Source organism: Athene cunicularia (genome assembly GCF_003259725.1).
Source record: "Athene cunicularia isolate RWA chromosome 20 unlocalized genomic scaffold, athCun1 chr20_part1, whole genome shotgun sequence".
NCBI lineage: Eukaryota > Metazoa > Chordata > Aves > Strigiformes > Strigidae > Athene > Athene cunicularia.
Genome location: NW_020799125.1, coordinates 2,498,314 through 2,512,483, shown reverse-complemented (window position 1 = coordinate 2,512,483; position 14,170 = coordinate 2,498,314). Strand labels below are relative to the sequence as shown.

The following is a 14,170-nucleotide window of genomic DNA, read 5'->3' as shown; positions in this document are numbered from 1 at the left end:
CGGCGGCCGGGGCGAAGTGCGGGGAGCTGGGGGGTGGCGGGGTTGGAGCCCCGTTGCCTTGGGCGCTGCTGGCTTTCCGTGAGTCAGCATTTGGGAGGCCGCTCCACCACGCGGGGACGGGCACGGGCCGTGGCGGGGGCTTGCTGTGCCTCCCCGGAGGAGCGGCAGGGCCCGGGATGCTGAGGAGCCCTTGGTTTTCACGGGAAGTTATCAGTCCCCTCAAGAGGAAGAAGAGCTGCCAGCAGTGCTGCCGCCTCCTCTTATTGTCAGAGCCAGGAAGGTGATGGTCGGCACCGCTGTTCGTGCTTTGGTTCCCCTCTCCTGCCTGTACGTGGATGCCCGGCAGTGTCTCGGTGCTTGGCTTGAGCGGGGCGCCAGGCCAGCGAGAGTTGCTGTTGATGTGTCTTTGTTCCTTACGTGATCAATAACTGGACTCTGCTCAGTACAGAGCTCGAGTACAGAGCGCTGTGGGGTATCTGCACGTGGGTCTGGCTTTTCCTACCTTGCAGGCTGCTCATTAAAGCTTTGCATTCTGTTCCCCTGTAGAAATAGTGACCTTTATCTTCTACCTAAATGGTGTCATTCAGATTAATTTGTCACCTGTATCGAGAAATCCCGTGTTTACCGTCAGAAAAACTTGTCCTGTATTGTTGAGTCTCTCAAACAAGATCTTATTTCTGTAGTGCTTTTAATGTCCAGCTTGGCTACTCCAGCTAATGTGCATCAGCTTTTTTTTTTTCCCCTCAGTTTTGTCCTTCCCTAGTTCTGGGAAGTTCACACCTTCTTTGTTGCCTCCAGCAACCCATCAGGGTTGTTCACAAACCAAACAGTCTTTCAAAACAAAAGATATCTGCTGGCATGAGACACCGACTTGCCTGATTCTCAGCTGTGCCTCAGTATTTATTCAGTATAATGATGTTTATGTGATGCTGGCCATGAGTATTTGACATCTATTAGTATGTATTCTGAAGTTAAAAATGTGAGTTTTCAAATTTACTTTTTTTCCTAGGGATGTAGCTGTTTATTTAAATTTGCAAATGGAGCTGTGTATGTTGGTGTTTTACTCAAAAGTAATTGAGAGGTAGGATGCAATTCCTTTACTGTATGTGCAGGAGGGTCTTCACCTTTACCCAGCAGCAAGCAGAAAAATGGTCTCTTACATGGTTTTGGCTCCCAGATAGCACTTGCTACTTCAGAGCTTAAGTGGTGTGTTTGAGGCATATGTGATTAAAGTGCTTTATGGTATGAGAAAGTACATGCTCTGTATAAGATTTCTGGCAGTTCTTGTATTTATTGGTCTCTTAGTGTTCAGTTTTGATGAACTGGAATGCCTAAGAAGTAGTTGTTACAATAAACAGAGAATACCTTTTTCCCCACTTAAAGTGCTGCTCTATAAACTTCACAGTACAATCCCTGCTTTACATTTTAGCTCAGAGGGGTTTTTAACTTTTGAGACTTTATATCAAAATTAGTGTCAGAATTACCAACATAGCAACAGTGTTGAAGTTGGTGATGGCAATATCAGCCCTGTGCTTATGGGGGACAGCAGTTCAAAATGTTTGATCTCTGTTAGGGTTAGAAGAACCATGAAGTACTGACTGCAGTTGGAAGTTGTCCAGATTGCTAGTAAATTATTATTAAGTCACAGATGCCACTGTTTAAGGCTCAAGCAACTTCAGTATGTAATGCAAGTGGTGTCCTCTTGACTTTCATCATCTGAGTGACATAAAGAAAAATTTAGGTTGAAAGACTTCAGGAAGGAATTTGGTTCAGCCTCTTGCTCAAAGCTGGGCTAACTTCAGTTGATTTCAGTTTGGTTCCTGTTAAATCTCAACACATGCATATCTTAAACACTGGATAAGGAGATTCCATGTGCTTAATTAAGCAGTTGCAAGAAATTTGACTGTCTTGTTAAACTTAAATTACAAACAAAGGAAGTTTAAGCCCATGACTGCCCTGTCGGCAGCACTTACTCCCCTTTTTGTAGGAGTCTGAAGGAACTAGAGTGTTTGAGCAAAAAATATCCACGTAAGCTCTGCTTTCCAGACATCCAGTCACTCGTTCTGCTTCCTGACCCTTCAGCGGTCTAGCTGAACAGAGCCCTAGACATGAGTACAAACTGTATTGTAAAACACTAGCTGCAGTGTGGTGTGGGATTGATTTCCTGTTCGTCTGTAAACAATAGTCACTGTAACTCTTCATGGGAGACAGCCCTTCAAACCTCTGCAGAAACTTAAAGCTGTGCTTTGTGATGTGTCAGAAACCATTAAACATTCCGAATGCAGGGGCAGGCATGTTCAACTCCTAGAGCCCTCTCAGATGCCCTCACTGCTGTTTTCTCAGCAAGGATGTAGTTTTACACCTTCTTAGTTAGAAACCTTCGGACCAGCCATCTGAGAGGCTGGCTGGACAACTTTGAGCTTTGCAGGGCATGTGTTTCTCTGTGTGGAAGCTGACAGGCTGATGCTGGTGTTCAGAGAAGACATTGTGCTTTCCAAACTTGCTGGGGGATTCTGCAGTAGTGCCTGGGTAGCTTTAGTATGTCTTGCCACGAGCTATGTGCTGCAATAATCTAATCTTGAGCAGGGATATCAGTGGTACGGTTTGTGTCTAAAAGGCCACAAGCATTGCTTTCAGTCTATAATCTGCTTCTAGTTGACTAGGTTACAGCTGTAATATGATCAAACGGCAGCTGGAGATCTAAAATAACTTGGAGAGGTTATATACCCTAGGAACTAATGGAAGATGGTCCTTCAAAGCACGTGACTGACAGCTTGTCCTTGCACCAGTTAAGATTCCCTTCCAGTTAGGTGTAAGCTGAGGTGCTAAACAGCATCAGTGTGGTAGGGACAAAGTTTGTCATTGACCTGCTGTGCACAGAGCTTGCTGCTCCTGGTGAGCTCTCGGGTGTTGAACAGAGGTGTGAAGACTGCTTGCAGCACTAACTGCTGCTCGGTGGGGGCAACCAAGTGGATATGGCTTATCAGAAGCCCTGTTCTCAGCAATGAAGAGCAGCCCTGTCTGAAACATCAACATTCCTAGTAAGTTTGTAAGAGTATAGTATACTGGGGATGCACAACACTGGGGTTGAGTGGATCCAGTTTTTCCTGCCCTTTTTCTGGGGAAGCTGTGGTGCCCCCCTATCATCCCTGTGACAGGGCTGTCTGTGCTTCTATCTTTTCAGCTGTGCAGTGGGAGTGGCAGCTGGCTGGCACATCACCACAGACTGTGACATGGCAGGTGCTTGTGAAAGGTCTGTTAAGGATGTAGTTTGTAAAGGTGCTGCAGGAATCGTGGCATGTTCTGGCAGAGAGGTTGAGTACGTCTGTGGTAACCTGTTAGAAGCAACTGATGCAAATGCAATACAGAATTTTTCTATTGGCAGAAAGCATACATCAAACCAGTATGTGCTGGTTGCTTATCTGCACTGGCAAAGCCTCATGAAGACAGAAAACAATTAGACTAGTAAACTCGATAAGCTTCTGTAACTTGTGGCTGAAATTTCAAACTTTTGTATGTCAGTGTCTGATGTAACTATGCTACCTATTTTCCTGCACTAAGAATCCAGTAAGTATGACCTCTTCCTCTTCAGCAGCTGAAATTAATTTATACTTCTACCTGGTAGCTGCCACAGTCAATTGCAGCCTTTTTTCCACTCTAATTTGTAACATCACTGACTAGTACCTGCACAAGTGTTCCAATAGCTGGGACTCATTAAAGCCTCGGTAGGCACTGAGGTTTTAGATTTATCACTGAAAGCTTGCTTTGTACTCAGTGAATATTAATCATAGAGCCAGTGGCACAGAGAGCATTTTAAGAGGAAGTTCTTGTCATTGATAGAACTTTACCTTGCTCTGTATAATAAATATATGAAACCAAAGGTGCAAATTTGAGCTCTAAAGCATTCTAAGATTTTTTTTTTTTTTTTTTTTCCCCCTGCTCCTTCAGGGGCCTCTCCTGTGGTCTGTTGCAGTGGCAGTTGTCTCGGGCTGAATGCCTACATGGGACAGGTGCTGGAGAGGGAAGGGGAGTATGACAGCAGAGCACTGTGGGGAAGTCCTCACTTTTGGAGTAGGATTCTTCACTCCAGCTGGTCTGTGGTCTTTACCTTCACAGCTTGATGTAAACAAAACTGTTTATACAGGCTGCTGAAAAAATTAGCATTTAAGGGAACAGATGTGTGTGATAAGGAGATGCAGGGCTCTGGAGGTAACATTTTTTTTTGTTACAGTTGGCAAGTGTTACAAGAGGACTTTTTTAATTGCATAAATCTTAACATACACAATGCTGCAGTGGTAATTTGGGACTAACAGTAATCTTTTTAATGCTAAAGTGCGGTCCTTTGGTACTGAAGACCGGCCCACAGACCGACCTGCTCCTCCAAGAGAAGAAATCTATGAATACATTATTTTTCGAGGAAGTGACATCAAAGACATCACTGTCTGTGAACCTCCAAAAGCTCAACATACTCTACCACAAGATCCTGCGATTGTTCAAGTAAGTTAGCCTGAAGTGTTGATAGAAGGCTGTGATAAAACACTGGTGATGGACTGGATATTAGTATAAACTTATAAAAATGAAGCCCAGTAAGTGTCTCCAGAATCTTTATATTATTTGAAGCATCCTGAATTTCACTGTAATGTTTAAAATAGCAGCATTAAAGACTTTAGTCAACAAAAGCCAGAGCTAGTTTACCTAGCTGAGAATGCAGGAAGATAATAAAGAGGTAAACTAACCCTTCTCAGTATTTACTTAAGCTTTAGTAATGCTGTACATGAAGTAGAGAATCACTGCCAAGGCAAGTTGACTTCTGGACACTGTAAATGGAAATGTACTTTGTTTTGTTACAGTCTTCACTGGGCTCTGCCTCTACATCATCCTTTCAGCCACATGTGCCTTACAGCCCTTTTAGAGGTATGCCACCTTACAGCCAGCTCGCTGCCAGCTCTTTACTTAGCCAGCAATATGCAGCTTCATTAGGTTTAGGTAAGTAAAAATTTTACTTGCTAGAATAAAGGTACAGTCCTTGTATGCAGCTACCGTGAAACTAAATAACAGCAACTAATACCGAATTCCTTGCGAAGTGTCAGGCTGCAACAAGCAGTGAACCAGTAGTTAACAACTTTGTGCAGTGATTTTATTGCGAGGCCTGCATGTCACTTACACACACATATGCACACAAAAGAAAGAAATGAACTAAACAGCTTGAGTTTCTTTCTGAAAGTAATGTGAATACTAGATAGTCGAGGCCAGTTCATTTCTAACCTAACATACCTTACATGTACATCACATGTAAAAGGAACTTGTATTCTCAGAGAGGACTGTAAATAAGCTGCTCTAATGCTGTTCTAGAGATTCTTGTATCTCTTTCCAAGTCCTTCAGATGTTTCACTACCTTGTATCTTATCCGTATATCTTTGCTTTCTCTTCTTCCCTCTATCTCTTCAGAGAAATTGGTAAGCCCTCCAGCATCAGCAGCTGCTTCCAGCCCTAGTTCTTCTCCGTCTCCACAACCTGTTTCAGAGCCTGACATGTCTTCAGACCCCCATCAGCTCTCTTCCAAGGGTAACAGCAGTTTGAGGACTCCAAATATTTGGAAGAACTGCATGGCACTTGCAAACACTCTGTTCTTGTTAACCCCTCCTAGAACGATAGTACTTATATGGGTAATGCTAGTAGAACTAGCTTGTTCTTAGCTATTTTTGCCTGTTGCTACATGAAGTATTCCTCCTGTCCTAGAAGTATCAATTAGAGAGACAGGAGAAAGGAAAAAAGTACAGGACAGCGGATCCTCTTGTGTAAGTATCAGGAGAGGACTGAGGTTTAGGGATGTTGATGTGCTGCATCCTATTCAGGAGCATGTGTCACCTTAGAGACTGGGCAAGGAATTAACTAGTGTTTCCTGGAAATGCAGCATGCTGCTTAAATTGTGGGTGGTCTTGCTGTTAGAGACATAGGTTAATGGAAAATTTGGGAGTGTTGCTGTAATCGAGGAAACATCAGGATAGATTTCATGCATGATGGGGCATAGTATTTTGTCAAGACTCAATTAGTAAAGCATGACTAACAGTAAGCAATTTCTGAGTTGTGGTAAGCTGAGATAACCTAGTTCTGGGTGCTTGCTTCTATGTGTAAAAACTTTTAAAGGAGTTTGAGTAGAGATACTAGACTGACCATCCTCAGAGCAGAGAGACCAGGTGCAGCCTGCATTTAAACATGGTAATTAGTTTAATCTGTTTTTCATTTAAGCATGTATGCTCGTGTTGGCATGAAACTGTTTTTACTTACTCTCTGGTTTTGGCCATCTATCTGTACATACTTTCTCAATATTCTGGCTAAGCTTTGAAACTTTTCTCATGTTAAACTTGCACAGCAGCTTCGTCCTACTGAATAATCCTTAGGATATGTCTGTCTTCCTTGCAAGTTTTCCAGGTGTACATTAACAGGGAACCTGCATGATGTTACCTGCTGGGTATATCTCATGTGGACTTGGGTGACCCAGAAATGTCAGTGGCTTGGTTTGTGTGTACTCCAGCTTTTCACTTTTCTTGCTCTTTAAGTATATTCAGTTAAAGTTTGCTTCCAAGCAGTTCTATGCATAACTACATAAACCTGTAGTACTCCAAAACTTCTAATCAAATCTAGAATGCAGTGTTTCTTCTGAGTACTGAAGACTGTCACTTTTTAATATCATTGGTTTAAGGTATACCAAACCATGAAAAGTATTTACATGTTTTGTAGTGTGAATAAATAAGCCTGGATGGAAGAGCAACAGAAGTCTTGGTAACACTTTGGCCTTGACCAAGAAGGAATTTAAAAGGGTAACTTTGAGATCCTGGTCTGGTTTCAGGTTTTCTTTGTCTGAAAGCTAACAATAAGCAATGAAGTTAAAGGACTTCTAAAAGCGGCTTACAAAATGGGATGTAGTTGAGGTGGTTAAGCTTTTACTGCAAAACTTCTTTGTCAAAGTGGGGAAGCTTTCTTGAGCAGTTTCAAAATGGTGGATTTCTGCTTCAGATTTAAAATACTGTGTAAAGTAAAATCCTGCATAACCAGGGATACACCTAGAAATTAGACTTTGGTATAAAATGTCTAAGAGACTGACCTGGCTTGTTTATCTAATGCGTGTCTAACTTGGTTTTAGAAATAAAGGGGTAGATTTCCTGATTTGAAGGCTCTGGATTTGTGAGCCGTGATTTGTGTGGCGGTGGGGCCTTACCTAGTGTATATGCCACTTAAACATAGTGTGTAATGATAAACACTCAAGGCTTTGAGTAATTTTTGACAAAACTGTTTCTCCATAGAGGTGGGTAGGGTTTGAGTAGTGTTGGCATGTTCTCTGAGAGGCACTTAGTCATTGGGATTTTTTCCAGGTTCTGGCTTTCCTTCTGTTCACCCAGTCCGCAAAAGCCCCATGGTAGAGCAGGCTGTTCAGACTGGCCCAGTTGACAACATGAATTCACAAAAGCCACCCCCAGTGAAAGTAACTCCAGGGGTCCAGCGCAACGGACGGCAGGTTCCGCAGGGCAACAGCAAAACAAATGGTATGTATGGACCACTGTGTCTTTAAAGTGCTGATCTGAAACATCTTTCAAGGGTACATAGCAAGACTAAACTGTTTTGGGTTTGTTCTTGTGCTCCTTTAAGTTTATCCTTCTTGTTCAGTAGATACAGTTCAGGCAGCACCTGTGCAAACCCAAGGACAGGTGAATGATGAAAACAGAAGACCTCAACGGAGAAGATCGGGTAGGTTAACCTGGCATTAAACAGTTGCGTTAACCACTAACAGCAAATATTGTTAACTTCAGTAAAGGATTATCAGATAGAAGAGTGAGAGCAAAATAAAGCTTGATAAGGCTTTGGGCATCCAGAGATGCTTCCCTAACAAAATAGGTTCTAGAACAGTCACAGAAGTTCAGAACATTCCACTAACAGAGTTCTAATTTCTCTTGTAGAGACTTGAAGATATGTTCTAAAAATTGATGCTATGAGTTGGCAGCAGTAATGAGATTTCTCTGAAACCTGAAGGATTCTTACTGGAAGGGCAACCTGTTTGAAAATTTCCAGAGCTCTTGTAACTGAGAGGAACCATGGAGCTCTCACTCTCACAGAGCAGAGGTCTTATCTCAAGATAGCAGTTTAAGCACAGGTCAAAAGAAAGTGAAATGAAATTGAAACAGGTATTTCTGCCCAAGTGAAATGAGGGAAGGCAGGACTTAAGACTCTCAGGTCTTCAAATTAATTTGCCTGAGGACAGCATTGTCGGAAGGGGTTACAGCTTTTCCAAAAAGGAGTTGGCAGCATCTCAGTTGGAAACAGAAACTATACAGAGTACACACTCCCTTTGTGGGTAGATGAGTCTTGGGTGGATTTTCTGAAACCACTGACCTGCTCCTCTTTGCCATTGTCACAGGTTTGTAGACTAATTACAGTACCATGCTTGCAGATGAATAGCAGGCAGGAAAGACTGTTTTCCCTCAGCTTTTGTTGGTATAGTACATGTTCTGATTTCCCCTCCTCACACTGGAAGCTGGATATACTTTGTCTTAATAGTAAGACTGACATCCAGGAATGTTTGTGTGTTGCTGTAATATGTCTTCTGCAGCCAAGTTCAGAAGTTACTTTCAAAGAGGTGTGAAAAGAGGCTTCCAGGACTGGAAGCCAGAAAATCCCGAGTTCTGAGCCTGGTTTCCTCTGGTCTTGAGCAAGTAATTTAACCTCCCTGTGCATTACCAAGTGTTTGAACTCTCCTGCTTTCAGGAAACAGGAGAACCAGAAACCGCTCTAGAGGACAAAACAGACCAGCTACTGTGAAGGAAAATACAATAAAGTTTGAAGGTGACTTTGACTTTGAAAGTGCAAATGCACAATTCAACAGAGAGGAACTTGATAAGGAATTCAAGAAGAAACTAAACTTTAAAGGTTTGTGACTTCATTAAATATGATTTGCTGAGCTAGTAGTAAACACTGCATAGACAAACTCGTTCTGAAAAACTGCATGATTACATGTGGCAGCATCTCAAATCTTGTTTGAGAGAGCAAGAGAACAGATGGCTCTTCAGTATGCATCAAGGAGGTGTAATACGTTTTATTATCTTCAGATGACAAAGCAGAGACGGGGGAAGAAAAAGGGGACCCTGGAGTGGCAACTCAAAACAATGACGGTAATGCAGAGGAGGACCTTCTGGGACCCAACTGCTATTATGATAAATCCAAGTCTTTCTTTGACAACATTTCTTCAGAACTGAAATCTAGGTGAGTATTTTCAAAAGGCTTGCTTTTTAAATGCAATTTTAGGCATAGAATTCTCGGCATAATTTACATCACATGGTTGAATTCTTTAAAAATCTTAGAATGCAAGTAAGTCAACAAAAATGGTCTTTAGAAGGGAGTATTGCTGTGCACTTGATGGCTCATGAGTGATATTAACCAAGCTCCATGCAGTGGGATCAAACAAAAAACAAAGATTTCAGCTGATACTGCTACACTTGCCTGAGCTATGATACAGGAGTTTCCAGTTCTGTTTCCCAGTACTGACTTTGAACCCACTGATTTTTAAACAAATCTCTTATCTCGTTTGTGGGAGGAGGCGTCAGGGTCATGCTATGCTGAAGATGGTGCAAGTTGCAGGCAGGAGCAACCTAAGCCTGGAGTTTGAGCAGAGAGGAGGTCAGGTCTGTCCCTGGAAATTCATTCAGTCCAGTGCTGGGAGGGTTAAAGCTTCATCTTCTGCTGCTGACACCAGCGTTACCAACTGTCTGGTGAAGTCAGACGTGCAGTTAGTGTCAGTATGTGGGATTCCCTTGGTAATGTTTCTGCTTCCTTTAGCAAAGTGCTGGAGGAGTGCAGGGCCAGGCAGGCTGCTCTGCTGCAGTAGCAGCCTGCTGAACTCAGCTGGGACAGGGCTTCCTGGGTTTCTGTAGAGGCTTCACTGGAGTCAAGAGTTTGTAGCTTTCAAGAAAACAAGTCTGGGTTTGAAAACCTTGTAAGACCATGTTCAACCCTTTTCTAGGCCCATCTTTAGTTTTCCAGTGTGAAAGCAGCTTACAGAAGCCAATGGTTGTTGCTTACAAACCTGTGCTGATGAGCAGAGGGGTTGAGTTAGTGTGTGTGTGTATGTGCTGCAGCTAGTTCTTGTTGCAGCTCAACAAAACAGAGTGCTTGAGGCTTCCTACCCCAGTGAGTTGGTGGCTATGTAACGCTGATGTCGAATCTGAACGCAGTTTGTGCAGTTCTAGGCGTACCACGTGGGCTGAGGAGAGGAAGCTCAATACAGAGACATTTGGAGTGTCTGGACGGTTCCTCCGTGGCCGCAGCTTCCGTGGTGGATTTCGAGGTGGAAGGGGTAGCGGAGCCGCGAGGCGAAACCAAACCACTCACAGAGCTGGTACTGGCAGAGTGTAACTTCAGAGGCAAGTGTTTTTAGCAAGAATAAATGCTGTATCTGAGCCCGGTTTGTCTTTTACTCTGTGCCTGAACTGTCTGTGCAAGCTCTTTTGCTCTCCAGTCTCATGGATACATCAAGAATTGTTCCTTACTGTATCTGATCAATCCTGCTAAGCGTGGTAGAAGGGAACGTGAGTGGTTTTAAGGTGTTCTTTAAAATGTTGATTGTTCTGTTGATTTCTTGGGTGAGCTTTATGTCTGAGAAAGCAGGAGCTGCTTGTTTGATCTGAGGCTCTAGCTAAGTGTTTCAGCTGATACATGTGTGTGAACTTTGAGCTCTTCTTTTTCCTGGGAGAAGATCCCCATGATATCAAATCTAATTCTACTTTTTTTTTCTGAATAGGTTCTAACACCTCTCCCGAGAGGATGAAACTGTATATAGAAAGAAAACAACCAACTGCTGCACTAATGTGGGAAAATGGTTCATATTGTTTACTGTCTCAGCTCAAGTGACAGAATTTCATGTACTACTGCTTATATTCTGGACTTATTTTGGACCAGCAACTGTCAGCTGGAATATTCTTTGGAAGAGGGAATGTGTTCAGGGGTACCTTCTTCAGGGTGTCTTTTTTGTTTGTGTTTTTTTTAAGTGCAGACTGACTTACATGGTTCTTCTTTCTGGGTCTCTCAAAGGCTGCTATAGTCTAAGCTTAAAGTCAGACTCCTTTTCTGAACCCTGAAGAAGATAAATCATGCTATTTTAACATGGAACCAAAGCTCACTTGAAATAAACCAGCTATAATTTGTTTGTTCTGAGTAACCAAATGGATCCTTTGGTGCTGCTGGTCTCACTGTTCTCGGCAGCAGGTGTGAAGTAGCACTTGGTATCTGGAAGAATGGATTCCTGGTGCTGAGAAGTTATGTGTATTGTCACTTGGGAATACTGGATTGTTGATCATGTAGTAGTGTAAATGACTGTACAACTGTTTGTCAGCTGGTACTAGTGTGGAGGTACTGCAGGTTTACACAGAGGTGTGACTTGTGCTCGAGCTGAAGGGTGCTGGGTGTTCTTTGGAAGCTTCGAGCTCCTTGCTGGGTCAGGGCAGGCGGGGGACAGGAGAGGGAAGTGTCTCCGCTCGTGCACTCATAATAAAGAGTTTTTGGCAGTACTTGACTGCCTGGGAAGGGGATCTGCAGCTCTGACTTCTTGCCTTGGTTCGTACCTCGCTCATGGGTAGTACCAAACACAAACAGTTCTCTGTACACTAGTAGACTGTGGTGGAACACTATGGGATGTTTTCATTAAACTAGGGATGGGAGTCCATATAATGAAGCTTAACAGATGGGCATGTTTAATTTGTTTCCTCTATACCCCCATACTGTAAATAGTTTAGTTGTTTTTCTTTTTGTTTTTAAAAAAAAAATCTGTATGTGGGGAGAGGGGCTGGGAGGGAGGGGTTACATTTGTTTGCATGAATAAGTGGGTTAAATTGCTATAGGCATGTGTCCCTTTTTTTGGTTGGTAGGGAATTTTGTTGAAAAAGCACCTTGATGACTGAACCCCTTACATAGCTAGAATTTTTTTAGTTATGCGTTGACCTAGGTTACTGTAAAAGCTTGGATTTATTTTTGTAGGACTTTATTGCTAAGAATTAGAACATAGCAGTGGGGCTGCTCTTTGGAGTAATGTAAATTGTAATTATAATAAACATGTAAATGTTTAATGTTTCCCTGCTCCTTTGTTCTGCACGCAGCTCAGTGGCCTCAGTCTGTGGGGCTTGTCAGGTGCCTGTCCTAGCTGGGCTCAGATGGGAGCTGCAGAAAAGCAGCAGAGTTCTGGCAGGACAGAGGAGTATTACACAGTGTTTGAAAAGGGTTTTAAAAACCCCTCCAGGCACTTCCTTTCCCTTTTCCCTGTTACTCTGTTTCAGCTCTCGAGGAACCCGCCTCATGGGTGTTACTGTTGCCCCAGTCCCGCTGGGCCTGCAGCAGGAGAGCCCCTGGGCTGGCTGTGGGGCTTAGACCAGCTTATTCTGTGCTGGTTCGGTGGCCACAGGTGCCCCCCGTGTCTGGGCTCCGGCCGGCAGAACAGGGGCTTCCCCCGGAGCTGCTGCTCACCCCACTTCTGGCAGAGCAGCCAGGGTGACACGGGGGGTAGAGATGGGGTTGTGCTGCCAGAGTTGACTGACAGGTCCGATGTGGCTGGGGCAGAATGAGAAATTGTCAACTTGTGTGTAATAACGCTGCTGCCTTTATTAAAGCAGTAATTCCCCTTGTTTCTCCAGCAAAGCTTCAGAGTTAATACATAAAAGGCTGTTACTGACAGGGCTGGAGTTACTGTTCTAGGGCCATGTCCCAAGTGCTGTGCCTGGCTCCTGGGGGGTGGGAGCAGTGTGAGGGGGCTCAGCCCTGGGCTAGTTAACAGCTCAGCCCTGGGCTAGTTAACCATGAGCCCTTTTCCACTAGGAAGGCTCATTCCTGCAGGGCCAGGGCTGACCTGTCAGTGTCCAGGTGGAAGATTCCCAATACAGGGGGAGGAAGGTGGTGACTTGTGGAGGGAACTAAACACCTCCTGTAACTTCTGATAAATGAAAGAACAGAGTATTCCAGTTACTCCCTCCCAAGCTGATGTGGTCTAAAGCTTTCCTGAGTGGGAGCAGCACTGCAGCTTGCCTGGCCTTGACTCCTGGGTGAGACTCTGCCCACACTTTGCTTTGCAGCGTTTGGCTGTAAACAGCTCAGTGCTGGTGCTGGAGTCCTGGCGGGTCGGTGTCTGCTGCTGGGAGCCTCTGAGCACGGCTGAGCCCCCTTCCTGGGGGGAGCAGGATGGGGGGTCCTGGAGCTGAGCCACCTCCTGCAGGGCATGGGGCCACTTCCAGCCTGCTGCTGGTTGTGCTTCATACCTGTAAAATCAGGTGTTGGTTGTCAAGAGGAGACAAGTGCTGCTTTCAAGGGGTTTCAATCCCACCCCTTTGGTGGATATAAATAAGGAAACTTTTAGAATAAAGGGCACCTCTTAACTACTGTGAGCAGGTGCTGAGCTGTGGGGAAGAAGCTTCTCTGAGGTGGGAAAAGCCAACACTGAGTGACCAACCTCCTCCCTGAAAGCTGGGAGGACAGACAGGACATACAAATCGTTGTCCTGAATTTCAGAGTTGTATCGAAAGCAAAACAAGGCCCCAAGAACACAAGAGAAAAAAAAAAAATGGATGGAGGCGAACGGGGCTGGTGTCTGTCCTGTCTGCCCTGGAGCAGCAGGAGCGATGGGGTCCCTGCTCAGCTCCCCTGGGGGCATGGCCTCCCCCAGGCCCCAGCAGGACCCCCCCCTGTCACCACAGGACCTTGTCACAGGCTCTTGTCACCAGAGCCCATCCCTGCAGCTTTTTAAGGGCCAGAAGTGGGTAGAGGAAATGTCACAATGTGCATCTTCCCTGGGGCTGGTTTTAAAGCATTTGAGTAAACAGTTGTCACCTGACACCTCCACATTTATCTGTTTATTCCATTATACACATTGATGTCTGCAGTGTGTAGATGGCACAGGGCGCGTCACTGCACCCCTTCCTGCAGGAAGCAGAGGGCAGAGAACGGGCTCTTGCAACGGTTAGACTGGGAGCAGCAACAGGTTCAGCCAGAACCTGAGTTAAAACTCTGCTCCTGGGGTAAGAGGGACCACAGGAGCTGTGTGAGGGTAAGTACAAAAGGAGAATGGGACCTTTAATTACAGAATCAAGGTCGGAAAAGCCCTTGAAGCTCCTCCAGCCCCACCATGACCCTCCCCCTGACC

General features: G+C 44.5%; 1 protein-coding gene across 3 annotated transcripts; it reads left to right on the top strand.

Annotated features, from left to right (window-relative positions):
- Positions 1-39: 39 nt before the first annotated feature.
- Positions 40-12,107, top strand: LSM14B (LSM family member 14B). Of its 3 annotated transcripts, none has more exons than XM_026862136.1 (9): positions 40-4,497; positions 4,851-4,986; positions 5,449-5,565; positions 7,374-7,544; positions 7,669-7,746; positions 8,761-8,922; positions 9,102-9,255; positions 10,233-10,412; positions 10,790-12,107. In XM_026862136.1, the coding sequence occupies exons 2-8, from the start codon at positions 4,917-4,919 to the stop codon at positions 10,402-10,404; spliced, it is 924 nt and encodes a 307-aa protein (XP_026717937.1). In that variant the 5' UTR covers positions 40-4,497; positions 4,851-4,916; the 3' UTR covers positions 10,405-10,412; positions 10,790-12,107. The 3 variants fall into 3 exon arrangements, with proteins under 3 accessions (XP_026717937.1, XP_026717938.1, XP_026717936.1); XM_026862135.1 differs by having other exon boundaries at positions 41-4,497; positions 7,666-7,746; XM_026862137.1 differs by lacking the exon at positions 5,449-5,565 and having other exon boundaries at positions 7,666-7,746.
- The last annotated feature ends 2,063 nt before the right edge of the window (positions 12,108-14,170 follow it).

Coding starts and splice junctions, on each gene's coding strand:
- LSM14B (XM_026862135.1), top strand. CDS start 4,917: ATGCCACCTTACAGCCAGCTCGCTGCCAGCTCTTTACTTAGCCAGCAA. Junction 8,923..9,101: donor GAAGAAACTAAACTTTAAAG/GTTTGTGACTTC, acceptor TATTATCTTCAG/ATGACAAAGCAGAGACGGGG. Junction 9,256..10,232: donor TCTTCAGAACTGAAATCTAG/GTGAGTATTTTC, acceptor CAGTTTGTGCAG/TTCTAGGCGTACCACGTGGG.